Here is a 17,231-nt window from a genome sequence, read left to right on the forward strand (position 1 = left end):
GTCGAGTACGCCCGGCCTCCCGAGGCAACGCCTCGGTCGGACAAGGCGACTCTCACCCACAGTACATTGTGCTTACGTGTATGGATGGCGGTGGCAGGAGAGAGGAATGGGGAGGGCGTGTGGGAGGGAGGGGAGGGGGCAGTCTCGTCGGCCGCCCGTGTAGGCACGGGGCCGTCGTTTGCTGCTCCGGCGTGTGGAATGTGGAGTCAGCATGGTGTGGGCGGCGGCGAGAGTGCACACGTGTTCTCTTTATTGGTCCTGTGGTACACACCATGGTAACTATGTTCGACTCTAGTCGTTGTGTTATGTCCGCGACGCCGGGTTCTGGACCTACGGTACTCCCACGCGCACCGGGCCTTGCACTTTGAATGCCGTGGGGCTCCTGTCGTGAGTTAGACGTGGAGACGCGAGGGTTGCCCCCCCTTGCCCCACCACCTCGTGTGTGTGGAGAAGTTTACCTTACCTTACCTTACCTTATACGTACGCGCCGCGTCATGCGGCGTGGCCGTGGGGCGGCACCGCTGTGTGCGAATCGAGAGGCCCGAGGGCCCCGAGGCGCGAGGCCGAGGGGGAGCCCCCCCCGCGACAAGCGACATCCCAGCCTCGGATCATCTGACGCGCCAGGGAAGACAAGGACGCACCGTTGAAGTGCAGCTGCTGGTGCTGCTGTTTTCGCCAAAAAATATCGCGTTCGGCGCGGGTTCGGGCGGGGAAGGGGGTCCGCGAGATCCTCCGGAAGGCGGCGGACGTGCTACAGAACAAGCTCTGACGCGGGCCCAGTACACCTCGACGAGGTGACTTGGACCACCAAGAATTGGCTGGGGCTGCAGAAGCAGCGGATCTCGGTCGTTCTTCATACGGCAATCGCAGAGCATATATTGTGAATGAGCTTGCCTGTGGGGTGGCGGGGGCGGGCGAGTCGCTTAGGCGGCTCCCGTGCGCCGTGGTGTACCCGTGTGTGTTAATTAAAGTCGCCACCAGTGCGCGCCAGGTCAGATCCTTCTACTCTTCTATAGACTCTGTTGTAGTGGGTGAAATGGTCCACTTAAACATTCATTTTCCAAGCCCCAAACCCAAACTGAATCTCGAGGCGTTTGAGAGGCGTTTTCGTCGGCGTCTATGATGACGGTGACAACCGGTAGATCGCTCCTCGAGGCATGGAACGATGGATGTTTGCACTGACTGCTTGGGGGCCTCAGGGCCCGGACTGCTTGGCCCTGGCGATGGAGCTGCAGCCGGGCGCGCCGGACGCCGCCGCCGCGGCGGCGGCCATCGAGTCGTCCGGGTCGCGCAGGGTCCCCCGAGTCGGCCATGGGAGCTTGGACCTGAACACAACCCCTACCGCACTCTTCACACAGGGGCTCTCACAGCAGACTGTGAGAGAAGAGGGTAGGACTCTGACCTGTTCCGACCCTGATCCGACTGTGATCAGACCTTATGTGAACACCGACCTGATCCGACCCTGTTAGGTTTGAACACGGTCGGAACAGGGTTGGATCAGGGTCGGAACAGATGAGCTAGGAGCTTTGTGAGGATGTCGGTGTACTTGCCCATCTCCGACGTGTAGAAGCCATAGGAGAAGGAAGGGACGTAGCCGTCGCTGTCGCTCATCGTCGATCCTCCAGTCAGAGCGGACACGGAGCCGACGTGGGCGGCCAGGGCTCGGACCAGCGGCGTACCGGCTGCGTAGGGCATGTAGGCGCCGCAGCTCCCACTCGAGGCGGTCTCCAGACGGCGGCGGTCGTCGTGCGGATGGTTGTGGCAGCACTTGAGTCCGGGGCGGTCGCTGCATGCGGCACAGATTGCAGCCTTGGCAGCCTCGGGCGCGGGCGTGTCGTAATCGGCAGGGATGAACTCGCTGTTTTCGTTCCAGAGGCCGTGCCCCTCGGTGACGTTGCGGGGCAACGCGCACGTTTCCGGGCAAACGCGAAGCACCTGAGAGGGGCGAGTAACAACTCAGCAAGTCTATACTCTATTCCCGCCCCTTGTGCATTCAGCTGAGGGTGGGCGGACCTCTGCGACGCAACTTTCTGGGCACGGCTCCTTCCCAACACGGCAGAGTCCGAAGCCTTTCGCGTGCTCGCACGTTGGAACAAAGCCCTGGTCACAAGGCGACGGCGGTGGCAGCGGGGGTGGCGCCGGTGGCGGCATCGGGTCGTCCATGAACGGCGCAAAGAGCGGGCGACGGCTAATGGAAGAGGCGGAGGACGCCGGCAGGGGGCTGTCGGGGTACCTCTCGACCCCAGCCTTCATCTCCTGCAGGTTCAGTGTCTGTAGGACCGAGATCACGCCCGGAATGTGGATCGCAGGGCAGGCGTGGCGAGCGCACTGAAAGGCCCTTGGCAACATCGGCGAGGTGAAGCTGCGTCGCGTAGCCGTAGAGAGGTAGGTAGTCCTTGACATGGAACTCGCATTCCTTGGAGCCTGGGACGTTGCACGCATCCTCCTCCGTGCCCATCTTGCGGCAGATTGGACCGACGCAGCCAGTCAACCCAGAGAGCAGGGGGTCCCAGTCGTACGAGCTGGATGCCAAGCTCCAAAAGGTCTCGCCACACAGCTCATTCCATGTCTCCATTGTGCCGAGGGTCTGGTCAAACACCCAGGCGCGGGTGGGCTGTTTGGTTGCCAGGGGCTTCGCCCGGATGCGAGCCCCCGGCCTGCTCTCGACGCACGCAGGGCCGAGGTATTTCTTGAGCTTGAACTCGACGTTCTTGGTGTTGAGCACAAAGCCGGTTCTCGATCTCCCTTCCTCCAAGCAGTCCGGGCCCACGTAGTTCTTGAGCATAAAACCCCAGCCCCGTGCAGTCATGTTAACGTAGCCCAAGCACTCTGCATTGGAGTTGCACTGCGCCTCGCAATCCGCCTGGCTCGAACAGACGCCGAGGTCGGAGTTCTCTCCTGGCGCGGCGCTGCAACCGGAGCCCCTGACATTCGTGTCGGAGATGGGGCGGTACCTACAAGGGAAGGGGCGCGGTGACACCTCCCGGTCTAGCGCAGACTCATACCGCCAAGTAAGGCTCGACCTGTCGTACGACTCCGAGTAGCCGAGGCAGTTGTCGTCCTTGGTGCACAGCTCCTCGCAGTCGCTCTCGTTGCTGCAAGTGCCAATGTCGACGTCGCCGCCTGGTGCGGAGGAGCAGGGTGCGACGACCGTGTCGGGAAATGTCGTGTAGTTTGCCGGCGCGAAGTCGGCCGACTCCTCATCGGTTTGGAGGCAGCTGAACGTCGTGGGAGTGGACGGAAACGTGCCGGGCGACTCCAGCGTGCGGCGTGTCATCGGGTCGGGCTCGTCGTAGGCGAAGAAGAACGGCGGATGCTTGCACTGCTCAAGGAGATGGGCCTTGGCCTCCGGCTTGACCTTTCTCCCCTGCAGCGCCAACCCGAGCGGAGAGAGGGAAGGAAACCAGCAAGGCACCGCGGCGCCAGCCTCCTTGCCGACGTCCCGGCCGACGGTACTGTGGTGGAGCACCGGGTCGTCCGTCTCTACCTCCTCTCCCTTGAACGCCACACAGCTCCATGTGCCGGAGGGGCAAGTTTCGAGGGGCATGTAGTGATGCTTCGAGTCTGTGCCCACTGCTGCCGCCCTCGTTGGGGTCGGCTCCCGGTCCTTGAAGTCCGGATTGTGTTCAGTCGGGTTGCAAGTGTTCGACACTGCGCACGGCGTGTAATCGGGCGTGCTCCCGAAGCGAGCGTTGCACTGCGTGCCGTCCGCCGGAGCCACGCACGCGAGGCTGCCCGCCGAGAGAACTGGCGCCGAGGACTCGAGGCTTCCGCGCGGTGGCAGCACCACCGTCCCCGGCAGAGGGCAGATCTTGGTCCAGCCGGGTTGTTCGCGCCAGTCCGGACGTGGTTGTGGTTGCCATTCCGGATTTGGGTCACAGACCCCCCTGTTTGGAATCGGGGTTTGGGCGACCTCCTTCCATTCCACCACGCAGCTTCCGTCGGTGCAGGCCTCCACTTCTGCAGCAACGTGCGGGACGACCTCCGGGGTGACGACTTCGAGCGGCGGCGGGAGCGGGGGGGGCGACGGCGGCGGCTCCGGGTAGCCCTTCCATTCGCACTTGTAGTTGCTGGTGTAGATTGTTGTGGGCATGCAGCCTCGACCGCCGTAGCACTGAGTTGTGTATGTGTCGCGGCGCGTTTGTGTGCATGCGTAGTTGGTGCAGCACGGCCCGTAGTCGGGCTCGTCCTTGCCAGAGGATTGCCCTTCCCTGCACCCTTCAATGTCTTTGTCAAAGTCTCCAAAATCGCAGCCGCCGAAGATATTGACACTACAGGTCGCCGAATGGACCGGCGCGCCCGAGCCTTGGCACCGGTCCGGGCCGCCCCACTGCAACTTGCGCCGCCTGTGCCAGCACGTCGCGCAGCATCCGGTCATGGCGTCTGCGTGATTACAGAGCCCATTCTCGGCGACGTCGTGGCAGCTCGCGATGCCGACAAGCCCGAGACTCACAGCGTGCTGCGCGACGGCAGAATCGTCCACGTCCTGGCAGTTGCTTGGCTGCGAGGTTGTTTGGTCGACTGCGTGGTCGACTGCGAACCCACGGCCGACAGCGACAGCACTGACAGCGAGCAACCAGCGCAACATGGCTGCAGGAACCGGCAAACGAGGGAGTGAGCGTGACCTCGAGGAGGTCGTCGGGGTGAGGGGGTGCCGGAGGGACAAGGCTGAGGTCATGGACGCGGGTGCCTTGTGCAGGCGTGAGCGTCGAATTGACGCGGCTGCAGGTGTGGGCTCGCGATCGTCAGAGAGGGCCGGGGAGAGCTCACGCCTGGGGCTGCCTGAGGCTGAGGCCGAGGCCCCTCGGCGAAGAAACACCCCGCGGCCGCTGTTTTTGAATTTGAGCGTTTTGACAATGAATTAGATTGGCTCCGCCGTCGGCTCCGCCGCGAGCGGCGACGGTGAGGCCGCCGGGGCTCGCCTATACCGGCTAGTGTGGAGCTCTCAGTGTGGTTGCGTGTTTTACTAGTGATGCTGCACTAGGCGCCCGTTTTTAGCAAAAAGCAGATACCACATCGCGCGTGGTCGTCGAAAAACCGCATGTTCGCCTTTTGGACCCCTTCGTACGGCTCCAAAAACCGCTCCTTAACGACAACTACGCGGCCCGGCGGTCGATCTGCGCCTTCTCAGCGGTGGAGGGGATGTGGACGGTACGTGCGGACCGCGTGGTGCTGCGATGGCTTGACGAGTGCGACTCCCAGCGTCGACTTTTCGACCCCACGGAGCCTCTGCTGCTCCGGGGGGGGGGGTCTGCAGACCACCCGGCCGAACTTCAGAGTCGCGGTGCTCCTCAAATACCGCTCAAACGCCCACGATGTTGTGCAGGGGACATATGCTGATGATCCTGGCCCGATTGGCTCGCTCAGAAAGCTTCTGGGCGGTCGTTAAGGTTCGCTCCCCGCACACCGGCCCCGGAATAAGATACATCATATGAGAGGTTCCCGCCCGACTATCTTTGCGCTGGTCAATGCGGGCACTGTGAAGGCCCTCATGACCTACGACAGTTGCCGTTTGAACGCCGACCCGCCGAACCCTGCGTCGCTCCACACGCTTCTTGCCGGAGCTGCTTCCGACAGCCAGCTCCAGGCTCCGGATGACATCCCAACCCAGGACCACGCGGATGATGAGCGGAAGGCTGAGTTTTGCGGTGCTGTGCCAACTTGCAAAGCTGCACTACCCGGCTGTGCTCGCCCGCACGCTGGCCGAGGTGGTCCCTCGTGGGGCAATGGCCAACCCCGCTTCTGACGAGGCTCGGTTGAAGGACGCGGTGGCGATGCGGCAACGGCTGGTCTCCGCGGCCGAGGCGACGTTACAACATTCGCTTCGTGGCGGTCGTGAGGCCAGCGCCAAGCAGCTCTGCAAGACGCGGCTCGCGCTCGAGCGCGGCACTCTTGAGGTATCCCGTCTGGACAGCGGGGAGTATGGTAAGGTCTCATTTGTGGAGAAGGAGGCTCAGCCGCTGGTCTTGGTGGGTGGCTCTCTATACTCTGCGCGAACTGCAGGAGACGGAGACCATCGCGACAAGGTCACACGCGGACTCTCCACCCTCTCAGCTCACCATCTCGCCTTCTCTGTCGATATCCTGGCCCAGGCCCATCAGTAGCAGGCCTGAGGTGTCCCAAACCGCACTTACCTTGGGTCTGAAAGCTCACACCAGCTCGTAACACCCCACACACGGCCCTCACACGCACATTACGAGCTCACAGACACCGCCGGCACGCGCACTCCCACTTCACACACGCCCAAGCACAGCCCCGCCAAAGCACAGCCCTGCTCAGAATGGGCAAGGTCCACCCTTGGTGACCCAGGCAGTCCCTGGCTCGCCACTGCACTCGGCTCCTCTGCAGCTGTCTCGGGCTCTCCCACGACAGCACACCGACGGCAAGCTTTGACGCCCGTCTGGTGGACCTGCTGCGGCCACGGCCGATGCACTCATGCAGTCTAATGCAGCTTGGTGCAGGCCTCAACTCAGATGCCGACCAGCCTGGTCGTGGCGGCCTACGAGCGGCGTTGTGTCCGGTCGACGCTTGAACGAGAGCGTCGAGCAGCGCCAGCGCGCAGCGGTCACCAGTGGGCCGGAATCCAGGCGAGGGCCACCGCTGAGAAGGCGCAGATCGACCGTCGGGCCGCGTAGTCGTCGTTAACCCTGGTAGGTGGACAAAAATATGCGTTTTTGGGCCTCCCCTCCCTAACATTAGCCGGCCAAAATGAACTCTGACCGGTTAATATTAGGGAGGGGGGGGCGGTCGGGTGTCAGACCTAGCGCTAGGCGTGCGAGGCTGACGTATTTTGGACAATCCACCTACCAGGGTTAAGGGGCAAAGTCGGCTTTCCCAGGGTCAGGGAGGGGTGTTCGAATAAGTATTAAAGAACTGGCTCTCACAAGACCGGAACAGGAAGAGAAATGTAATCCACACACACAGTTGCACTCCACGCTCTACCCCAGAACGCAGAAGTGCGCATCCTCCATGCACTTTTGGTGCGCATCCTCCATGATTTCATGTGCGCCCTCCGGCATGTCGTTTACCATATGTGATATGTCAACTGGGGGGGGGGGGGGGGCAATTTGCGACGCTTGCGTTTTTCTACGCTTCATCACGTGAGTCGTGAGACCTGAGACGTGACTGAGCTCTGTCCTCTGACGTCTCTCTCGAGGTTCTCGACACTCGAGGTGGATATCCTTTGGCCGCGTTGGGTAGCGAGGATCCACTACTCTGAGGGCCAGCGCGTGAGGGCGCTGGGCGGGTGGCCATGCCAGCACCGCCTCCTCCTCGCCTCGCTCAGCCGCTAGCACGGCCGCGTCGGAGCAGCTCAGGGGGCTTGTTGTGCGAGTATATGGGCCAAAAGCGTCGAAAATGTCCCAAAAAGCGCGTCTGAGTTTGTGGCAGCCCCACAGCCGGCGCGCGCCGCCAGGAAGCACCGCTCGCGTGTCGGCCGCACTCCCTGGCACCCAGGGAGTGCGGCCGACCGACCAGACCGAGTAGGCTCGATGCCGCGCTCGCTGTGGGGCTGCCACAAAGTCGCCGCCGAGCGTGCCACCGACGGCGTCCTGGCGGAGGTGGTGGAGTGTGAGATCTGAGGCTGCGGAGGTGACGCCTGAGGTACCGGCCCGTGCACGGCAACTCAGCCGGCGACCGCCACGGGCTCAGACGAGACTTGTCGACTCGTTACGGCTCAGCTTCACCGTGGTCATCGGGCGTCTGTCGACGTCAGGACCACCCATACAGCTCGCGGGTTTGAGGTCGCAAGAGCCAAGATGGTGGCGTTTGGACATCCCAGCCATCACTCAAGACAGCCTGTAGGTGATGGCGGGACGGCGCAGTGTTTGTGGCACTCGGCAGTAGGCACCCGCGGCACGGCCCCGCTGTCGGCTCTCGCGGGCTGCGGAACCGGCCCCAGAAGGGGACGGTCCGGGCGAGTGTGGCAGCTCCTGCGCTAGTATGGGCAACCTCTATCACAACACTACTGATCCTGGTCATTAGAGCTGCCAGGGATAGCGTCAGGAGCCGGTAGGAGTCAAAACCCCTCATACGGCTCTATTTGAGACATCGTGGCCCATATACTCGCACAACGAGCCAGGGATCCTGCGCCGCCGCTCTGGCCTCTGCCCGCGTGCACTCACCATCGTCTGGGTTCCGGCTCTTTGAGGTGTAGGGCACGCATCGCATTTTCATTGAGATCTCTCTCGAGGTTCTCGAGGTGGATATTTGGCCGCGTTGGGTAGCGAGGATTGGTGTGACGCGATCCACGCAGGCGTGGTTTCTGACGGCCGACCGTCAGTGCACGGAGTTGCCCCTTCTCCGACTGCCCCGGCTAGTTCCCGAGGTCGTCGGGTGTGACCCCTGCGTCCCCCGAGACGCACCTAGCGCGGGTGGGTTGGAGGGGGGCTCGCTGCAGGGAAGGGCTGTGTAAGAAGCCGATCCCCGTAGTCTGCCCCGCTCCTCCCCATCGGGCCGCATGAGCGGCCACGCCTCGCAGATTCGTTTTCGCGCCTGGGTCAGGCGCGCGGGGCATCCCCCGGGTCGCTCGACCAGCGATCCGAAGAGTGGCCGCTATGCGAAGGAAAGAGTGGGGCCCTCGGGGTACGCCTCGTCCGGCCCCCTCCGAGGGGGGAAGGGAATTGCGGGGTCCCCACGGGCGCCTCAGTTCGGCCCTCCCGAGGGGGGGAGGGGAGCAAGGGGGTGGGGGGATTGGGCTGGTGGGGAGGGGACTCGGTTTCATGTGGCTAATACTTGCCTTTCGGGGAGGGGCCTTAGGAAAGGCGCGCATGCAGCCCTACGTCTTCCCCTCCTCCCTCGAGGCAGCGAGTAGGCAGCGAGAGGAGGTCTCGAGCGCCTATATGAATGGGAATGGGTGGTCGGGCGGGCGGGCGGGCGGGCGGGCGGGCAAGCAGGGAGCGGCGGGCGGGCGGGGCGGAGCGGGCGGGCGGGGTGATCGGGGGAATCGTGTCCACAATCAGCAGCAGCGGAGCAGCAGCAGCTGCTAGCAGCTGCTGCAGCAGCAAGCAGCAGCCTGCCGCAGATTGCTGCCGTTGTCAGCGCCACGATCCGCCGCCGCGCCGCCGCGCCGCCGCCGCCTGCGCCGCCTGCGCTCGCCGCCGCCTCGCAGACGACTCCTCTCGCATTGAGATCTCATTTTATTTAGAAAACGAATGAAAGAGTCCACAGTACTGTACGCGGCCCCGCAAACATAAAACACGCAGAGATGGGGAGGAGGTGCAGAGGGTTCGAGAGCTGCGCCTCGGCGGCGGGGTTGCTGGCACCCGCGATGCGGCACGGCAGAGCGGCGCCATCGGCCGCCCTCCGCCCGCCCTCGCCGACACACGGCGTCGCTCCACCCTGCCCCCCGCTCCCCGCTCCCCGCTCCCCGCTCTCCCCTCCCCCACTCCCCCGCCTCACCAGCCCGGCGGAGCGAGGGCGCGGCGGCAAGGGCTAGGGGAGGCAAGGGCGAGGGGAGGCAAGGGCGAGGGGAGGCTAGTCGCGGATGCCGAGCAGCAGCTTCGTGCGCCTGCGGAGAGGCGCGAGGGGAGAGGAGGGGTGTGTGTTGGGGGGGGGGGGGGGGGAGGGAGGGAGGGGGAGGCTGGCATCTCTCTTGATTGAGGTCGTGGCCGACCACCTCGGCGACATCTCGGCAAACCTCGGCAAACCTCGGCAAACCTCGGCACATCTCGGCACATCTCGGCGACATCTCGGCGGATCTCCGCGACATCTCGGCAGATCTCGGCGACATCTCGGCGGATCTCGCGCCTGTGGATGGCGTCTTGCGACGGGTCGTAGGCTGGGGTGCTCCTATGGACATGTCTCGGACATGTCTCGGAGATGCGACGGGTCGTAGGGGTACTCGGGTGCGAGGGTGGCGAGCCAAGAAGCTTCGCATGGGACGACGATGAGGGTGAGAGAGACAGACGCAGCACGGCGGGAGGGTGAGAGGGGTTGACTAGGTCCAGCCCTGGGTGGCGCAGGTTGTGACATTTGGCGATTCCGCGACTTACTGGGCCCCTGAGCCGCTACCCGTGTGCGATTTTTTGTGGCCCGGACATGATACTGATAGTAAACGGGTCAGAACCGGCCAAACACAGGCTACAGCCCCACACACGCGCCCGCCATAGCTCCTGGAGAGCATGCGCGAGTGACGCGCTGCAAGCCGCGAGAGTGGCATCAGAGGCAGGAACGACGTGCTCTTGCTGCACCTCGCAGATGCACCGAGTGTGCTCGCAGTGTATGCCACGGCCACTGCCTGCGGCATTGCTCTCGTGCAGCTAGGCGATGCAGGTCCATCAGCAGGGCTCATCCAATGCGAGCGCACATTGTGCGTAGCCGCGGGCAGGTGGCAGTTCACGGCCGCACACCGGCTGTGGCGGCTCGTATGCCCCCGGCAGTGCTGCTAGTCATCAACTTGCGTATTAGGGCCGCAGCAGACTGCTGCTGTGGCAGCAGCAGCAGCCTGCTGCTGCCTGATTCAGTCAAGCCAGCGGTGCAGCGAGGCGTGCAGATTTCGCGCGGATTTGTCCCTCCTGAGGCTGAGCGCATTCGAGCCCGTCGACCGGAGTTGGATGGTACCCCGCGTCTCACTGAGACGCGGGGTACTGGCCATGGCCGGACGGCCGAGCGTGAGGTGGCGAGCGGAGCGAGCGACAAAACAACGAGAAAAACACCGATCTGACGATGTCATCTGACGATGTCAGCTCGCCCTGACCAGTTCGTAAAGCTGATCCACCCTCGCACGCGAGTTTGCAAGCGCGTTGTCGGCACCCTCCAGCGCAACCCTATCTGCGCTCGGTTCATCAGATGCGAGCAGCGCCTGCAGCCCGTCCACCACAGAGTTCTCCCAGTCATGTGCCCAAATGCGCCCGCCGTTTTTCGTCATACCCCGCCCCTCCGATAACCGCCGACTTTGACCGGGTCCGGTTCTACCTCACTCTCCTCTCTACACTTTCAGATGTCTGTAATAGATAAGATGAGAGTGAGGTTGAACTGGACCCAATCAAAGTCGGCGGGCGAGGGGGGGGAACGATAAAAAACGGCGGGCGCATTTGGGCACATGACTGGGAGAACTCTGTGGTGGACCCGCTGGGCGTACAGAACGTCAGATCTGCGCCACCCAGGGCTGGACCTAGTCGGTTATTTATTTATTACCAATTTAAGCTCACGTCTGAAACGTGTTTCCACGCCCCCCCCTCTCGACCCCCCATCCAGCTCCACATTCAAGGCCAGGCCCAGGGCAACCCCAGTATTACACTCGATTACACTAACGACACCTCTGCGCCCCGCGAGGCTCGAAATCACGAAGCAGCCCAGGGATTGAAAATAGGCAGCGTGTTGACTGAGAAGTGAGATTGTTGTGTGCGAGAGGTGATGCTGATGGAGAGGTGCGGTGCAGCTGGAGCGTCTAGCGACTTGCGGTCGGCCGGGCCTTCAGAGGGCGACCTTGAGGGCCTCCACCATGTCCCTCTGCTGGCCCTCCGCCAGGGGCCAGTGCTTTGTGTCTCCGTTCCCCTCGTCCGAAAGGCGCGGCGAGAGCGACCTGTTCACAGACCACAGCGTGATGAGACGCTACTCTTGCAAGGCTCGCCCTCGCGTGGAGCGGCGAGAGAGCGGCCTATGCACAAGCGTCGTTGTTGACAGATCTTCCTTTTCTGGACAGCTCAGCTCGGTGTGTGCACGCGAACCCAGGGAGGAGCCTCGGCTTCGAGCCGGGCCCGCTCACGTTGGTGGCGGCGCCGGAGCTCACCTAGTGCAGTAGTAGCAGTAGTAGCAGTAGTGGCAGTAGTGGCAGCAGTAGCAGCAGCAGTAATGGCAGCAGTAGTAGTAGTAGTGGCAGTAGTAGTGGTACTAGTGGTAGTAGGCAACCTTAACCAAGATCTAGATCTGGCCCCATCCATGCCCAAGCGACTGGCGACCGGTTCGCACCTCAAGGTGAGTGGTGGAGAACCCCGAGTGCGAGCGGCGGAACTCGAGGACGCCGGGCTTGACCTACCATCTCAGGCAATCTCGGGTGGTCCGGCGTCAATCTCGGCAAAGCCTGCCCTTGCGCAACACAAGTGAGATGAGCCGAGATCTGGCTGGGATCCCGCTCATGCGTCCCGTGAGCTAGTCCGGCCGAGGTTAGCTCCGATCCAGCCGTGATCTGACCTCGAGATTCGGCATCTCCTCGATTGGCGTGCCGTCGAAGTACGCCTGCTCACAGCAGGACGCTGTGAAGAGACGCCTCTCGCCGCGACCGCTCAATGCGCGCCAGCCGAGACAGGTCAGCATGCCGGCGACCTCCCGGCGAACTCTCTGGCTATCGGCTGACTCTCGTATACGACCAACTGTGGGCCTGTATGACGCGGTAGACAGCGCGGTCGCAGATGACCACAGCGTTGCCGACAGAGGACTCGAGCATGCCTGTTCACATCACGAGCCGTGAAGAGACGCCGTTCACAGCGCTGTCGCCCGAGAGGACCGACAACGTACAGATGATGTCGTTCATCCGGAGGACAACGTCCGCGTATGACTCTCCGCCCGCGCCGGGGTAGCGGTAGGTAAGCTTGTCAGCCTGCCCACAGCTGCAGGGTGAAGAGACGCTGTTGGGCATTCACAACCCCACCTGCTCGGTCAGTGCGTCGGCCTGCCTCGCCGCTGCCTCCCTCGGGAACTTGCTGCGGATCTCCGCCTGCGTGATTATCAATCAATCAATCGATCGATCGCGAATTGAAGCTCGCTGCGGATCCCCGCCTGTGTGAGGCTGTCGAGGAAGCCAGCGCACAGCTCGTTGGCCGCCGCCTGATGTGAACAGCGCCTCTTCACAGCCGCAGCGTCTCTTCACAGCTCGTGCGCCGCAGCCACCTTGATGAAGAAGCAGCGCCATGTCTCCCCGTATCTCCCCGTATCTCCCCACATCTCCCCACATCTCCCCGCATCTCGTGCGCCGCCACCTTGATGAAACAGCGCCGGTCCGCGCCCTCGCAGCCGCTGTCGCAGCCTCGCCGCTTGCAGTTGGGGCACCGCTCGCCGGGGGGTTGTGGCTCTGTCGCCTCGCAAAGCGCCTTTAAGGAGATGTGGAGGGATGTGGGGAGATACGGGGGAAAGTTGGCGCCGTCGCCTCACGAATCGCCTCCATCATTGCGACGTACCGCTTGAGCGTGCCGCAGATGACCGCCGCAGGCGTGCCACCGATCTCGTGCTCGCGTCGGACGAGGAGCTCGGCGGTGGCGCGCGCGTACTCGCTCCCCGCAGCTGTGAGGCTGGAGTCGCCGCCCAGCACACCGGCGCACGCGTTGCGCGTCTCGCCGACCAGCACCAGCCAGATGGCCTGTTCACAGCGTGCTGCTGTGAAGAGACGCGGTTCGCGATCGCGTCTCGCCGACCAGCACCAGCCAGATGGCCTGTTCACACGTGCTGCTGTGAAGAGACGCGGTTCGCGATCGCGTCTCGCCGACCAGCACCAGCCAGATGGCCTGTTCACACGTGCTGCTGTGAAGAGACGCGGTTCGCGATCGCGTCTCGCCGACCAGCACCAGCCAGATGGCCTGTTCACACGTGCTGCTGTGAAGAGACGCGGTTCGCGATCGCGTCTCGCCGACCAGCGGCAGCTAGATGGCCTGTTCACACGTGCTGCTGTGAAGAGACGCGGTTCGCGATCGCGTCTCGCCGACCAGCGGCAGCTAGATGGCCCTTGGGCCGAGATGGATCGACCCGAGCAGGCGCTGCACCTTGCGCTCCACCTCGCCCTTGACGAGCTTGCTCTCCAGCTTGCGGCCCGCGTCGAACATCTTGATGTACGCCGCAGCCTGCGTTCATACCATTGGATTTGGGTACCGGGTTTGGTAGGGTACTGTGCATCGAGTGGTCGGCCGCGGCCCCATCGCCCTCAGTCTCGCCGACCGGCTGGTAGACCTTCTCGTACTGCCGCACGCGTGCCTTGAAGTCGGCGAGCGCCGCCTCGGGGTCGGTGCCGCTGTAGTCGTCGTTGTCCACCTTCATCCGGAACTGTTGTTGGAGAGGACCTTAATTACAACCCCCCATTTAACTACTGTCGCCCACCTTCATCCGGAAGTTGTTGGAGAGGATCGCCTGATTGATACAAAAAGGGAGCTGTTGCCGGGGAGGACCGCCTCAGTTAAGAGCGGCGCGTGAGATAAAGGCAGGGTAACGGCCGAGAGAGGCGTTGCGGTCAGGCAGGATGCTGATGGGAAAGGAGGATGCACCACCGACGATCGCCTCGGCTGAATCTCTGCAGAATCTCGGATAAACATCGCCTCGTCTTCCGTGATGCTCTCGACAAAGATCAACCGCAGCCCTCCGTCCTCCTCCCGCTCCCGCGTGCACCGCTCGATCACCTTGCGAGATGCAAAATACGCTCAGGACTCGTGACCGAGTGTCGTGCTCATGTGAAAGTGTGCTACTCGAGTGCGACCGTCTCTGCTTCAACCCATAACGTGCTGGTGTCCGCCTCGTGGTCTGCCTGTGCTCTCAGCTCTCGAACGAGCCGACCTTGGCTCTCCGCTCGATTGTCGTGTTTGTGGCGTCCAGGATACCGCACGCGCATCCGCCGGTCACTGTTTGCTCCTGGAGCCAGTCAAGCAGCTCGTCGAGGCAGTCCATCGCCATCTGCTCCTTTTGAGCCTGCGGTTGCATACCAAAACCTGTGAGAAAACAACATGCCCTGTGACACACGTCCTGACAGTGCTTCCTTGCTCCTGTGCAGACTTATTGCTCGGGTCGAAGAAGGACGCGTCGGTGCCCGCCAGCCCCTGCTTTCGACGCAGGCTGCCAGCGTTGAAGAGCTGAGTCGGGCAGCCGAGGAAGTTGAGGTAGCGGACGATGGCTTTTGATATGTACGACTTGCCACGCGCCGGCAGGCCGACCATCGCAATCACCACACGCTCCTGGAAGACCGTGTACGAGTTCTGCGTCAGCATTCTTTCCGGCGCGCGAAAGGTTGGTGCGCGCCGGAGCAGGCCGCGCTTGGAGTCTCCGTCGCTGTTTGACCGGCTCGGAACCTTGTGAAGTTGTTCGGGCTCGCTCTGCATCATCAACCAGAGGATTGCTGGGTGGATGGCTTGGGAACCGCACGATGACTCCTCACGACCACAACACGCCGTCCGTGCGGCCCTGCGAATTAAAAAATCCGGTCGCAGGCTAAGCTCAAAAATCCGGTTTATTTGAAAAATCTCTCTCTCTTTATTTGACGGCCGCGAGGACGCCGCCTTGAGAGCGCCTTCGTTGTGAATAAGCAATCGCTCTCGGGCCCACAGCCCACAGACATCTCGCATACCCGCCGCCCCCCCGCATGGTGGTCCGGCCCACCACAAAAAATCACGGTCCCCTCTCTCGAGGTTCTCGAGGTGGATATCCTTTGGCCGGGTTGGGTAGTGAGGATTGGTCCGATTTTTTTCAAAGGAAGGACGCGCGGCGGACCGGAGAGCCCACGGCGGGCACAACGCTATTGCATGCTCTCGCGAAGAGGCACTTGCAGCGCAGGTGGATGGGCGCCGCTGAGAGCAGGTAGTCCGGCAGATGGCCCAAACTGCACGTACATTGGCCGACGCGACTGGCACGGTGCTCTCTTGGTTGGCTCGTGCGCGCGCAATGTGCGCCCCGCGCTTGAGCAGCACCAGCGAGCATGGGTCACCTCGCTGCTAGATCGCACGGCTGGCAGCCTGCTGATTTTTGAGGACGAGCAGCGCGCGGGCGACCCAGACGGCACGCGCGCAGCGTTGCGAGGGTGGGCGGCAGCTGATGACCGCGTGCGGCTGCTTCTTGCGCAGCCGCTCCTGTACCCGCAATGGTCGCGCACCCAGCGGCTGGCGCTCTGCCGCAACCAGCTGGTACGTGAGGCAGCCGCCTCGCTGTCTGCCCACGGCACTTTCCTGTCACTCGACCTCGATTGCCATGCACCACCCGTGGACCAACTCGTTCGCGTGATAGCGTCGATGGCCACGCAGCCGTGGGATGTGCTGACGGTAAACACACGGGCACCCACCCTTTACTACGACCGGTGGGCGTTGCGTTCGAATACCCTCGGCCTCAACTACGATTGCTGGTTCAATTCGACGCAGCGCAAGATGCACGGCAGCTGTCCAGAGTATGCGATCACCATAGACCCGGCTGCGCCCACGCTTGCCGTCGATTCCGCATTCAATGGCCTGGGCCTCTACCGCGCCGCCGCCTTGCGCAGCGGAGCCGACTGCCGCTATCGCGGGACGAAGAACTCGTACATGTGCGAGCACGTACCGTATCACCTGTGCCTGCGGAAGCACCGCTTGGCCATCGGTGTGCTGCCCTCACTCGCTACTGCCTGCGGCGCGCCAATCCTCTCACGTCGGCGCCGGCACATTCACTACCTGGCAAATGGCAGTGTACAGATGGAGGCCTACGCTGCTTCGATAGACCCCTCGGGCAAGTCGAAGAAGTCGATGAAGCACCATAAGCCTCGTCCTCGAGAAGCGCAACGCCACCCTACTGGCCATCGCCCATCCCCTTGAGCGATCGTGCGTTGCAACTGAGTGCACGGCAGGGCTGGAGACGTGGAGCTGCCATGCAGAGCTGCCATCGAGGCAGAGTCTAGCCGTTTCCGCCGCTGTTAGTGTTATATACATGCAGTGTTTTTTACTCCAGGCTTGAGGCACCTGCACCTGTAGCCTCGCTCGGTGAACACTGTTTTGATGCAGAGCCGAGCGCGCAGCGCCCAGCGGCTTCGCGCGGCGATCCGAACCATGCTTCGCCGCACTCTCAACAGACCACTACAAGGCCGGGGTGAGATCCGGCCACTTATACGCTAAGCACCTCCTCCGCACATTACAGGATACAACCTCGCTCGGAACCTCCCTACCGCCTCACGGAAACGGCCAATAGTCGTCGGCCGTTAGACCCTGTTGGGAACGCCATTGCTGCGCCTGTGCCCTGGCCGCTGGCGCGGGCGGCGGAGCGGGCCTCGGCGCAAAAGTATCCTGCGCAGTGGACGGCTTATTTCCGGCGGTGCCGAGCGAGATGTTCGTGAGGTTGCCGCTCACTACCACCCACTGCGTCAACGTTGGGCCGGAAGTGGGCGCGCCGTTCTGCTGCAGCAGATACAGCAGCCCAGACTGCGGACTCACCGCGGGAGATGCCAGCACTAGCTGGAAGAGCATCGTCGGCGTCGTGATCCCGGCCTTCGTTAAGACCTTGGAGTAAGCCGTCTTCACGCTCGGCGGGTAGCCAGCCATGGACACGGCACGCGCCACCATCGCGTCCAGCGCCGCTTGTGC

General features: G+C 63.0%; 6 protein-coding genes across 6 annotated transcripts in view; 3 read left to right on the top strand and 3 right to left on the bottom strand.

The window, feature by feature from the left end:
- The window catches only part of EMIHUDRAFT_234551 (hypothetical protein), a gene marked incomplete at both ends in the record, with an annotated part of 2,185 nt that extends 1,416 nt beyond the window's left edge, over positions 1 to 769 (top strand). Inside the window, 2 exons of the mRNA XM_005781231.1 lie at positions 164 to 214; positions 625 to 769. Of these exons, the coding sequence (XP_005781288.1) occupies positions 164 to 214; positions 625 to 769 (196 nt within the window). The remainder of the gene's footprint in view (positions 1 to 163; positions 215 to 624) is intronic.
- Positions 770 to 1,616: 847 nt separating this feature from the next.
- On the bottom strand, positions 1,617 to 2,792 carry EMIHUDRAFT_442893 (hypothetical protein; the record flags this gene model as incomplete). The annotated part of the gene is made up of 3 exons (XM_005781232.1): positions 2,326 to 2,792; positions 2,014 to 2,301; positions 1,617 to 1,935 (listed from the first exon to the last, which is right to left on the bottom strand). Coding segments are annotated over exons 1-3 (723 nt in total), but the record flags the coding sequence as incomplete, so codon positions are not given.
- Positions 2,793 to 5,621: 2,829 nt separating this feature from the next.
- On the top strand, positions 5,622 to 6,635 carry EMIHUDRAFT_234554 (hypothetical protein; the record flags this gene model as incomplete). Its single annotated transcript, XM_005781233.1, has 4 exons — positions 5,622 to 5,930; positions 6,004 to 6,026; positions 6,093 to 6,114; positions 6,462 to 6,635. 4 exons carry the CDS (start codon positions 5,622 to 5,624, stop codon positions 6,633 to 6,635), a joined length of 528 nt encoding a protein of 175 aa, XP_005781290.1.
- Positions 6,636 to 11,109: 4,474 nt separating this feature from the next.
- Positions 11,110 to 15,091, bottom strand: 26PFK4 (fructose-2,6-bisphosphatase). The gene is made up of 17 exons (XM_005781234.1): positions 14,682 to 15,091; positions 14,476 to 14,607; positions 14,236 to 14,321; positions 14,026 to 14,050; positions 13,801 to 13,971; positions 13,695 to 13,754; positions 13,428 to 13,511; positions 13,112 to 13,294; positions 12,918 to 13,028; positions 12,718 to 12,765; positions 12,590 to 12,655; positions 12,457 to 12,538; positions 12,296 to 12,387; positions 12,133 to 12,177; positions 11,911 to 11,973; positions 11,732 to 11,832; positions 11,110 to 11,524 (listed from the first exon to the last, which is right to left on the bottom strand). The coding sequence occupies exons 1-17, from the start codon at positions 15,015 to 15,017 to the stop codon at positions 11,416 to 11,418; spliced, it is 1,794 nt and encodes a 597-aa protein (XP_005781291.1). The 5' UTR covers positions 15,018 to 15,091; the 3' UTR covers positions 11,110 to 11,415.
- Positions 15,092 to 15,434: 343 nt separating this feature from the next.
- On the top strand, positions 15,435 to 16,469 carry EMIHUDRAFT_234557 (hypothetical protein; the record flags this gene model as incomplete). The annotated part of the gene is made up of 1 exon (XM_005781235.1): positions 15,435 to 16,469. The coding sequence occupies one exon, from the start codon at positions 15,435 to 15,437 to the stop codon at positions 16,467 to 16,469; it is 1,035 nt and encodes a 344-aa protein (XP_005781292.1).
- A 228-nt stretch (positions 16,470 to 16,697) lies between these two features.
- On the bottom strand, positions 16,698 to 17,231 carry EMIHUDRAFT_366108 (hypothetical protein). The gene has a single exon (XM_005781236.1). The coding sequence runs from the start codon at positions 17,112 to 17,114 to the stop codon at positions 16,821 to 16,823; it is 294 nt and encodes a 97-aa protein (XP_005781293.1). The 5' UTR covers positions 17,115 to 17,231; the 3' UTR covers positions 16,698 to 16,820.

Source organism: Emiliania huxleyi (genome assembly GCF_000372725.1).
Source record: "Emiliania huxleyi CCMP1516 chromosome Unknown EMIHUscaffold_205, whole genome shotgun sequence".
Classification (NCBI taxonomy): Eukaryota; Haptophyta; order Isochrysidales; family Noelaerhabdaceae; genus Emiliania; species Emiliania huxleyi.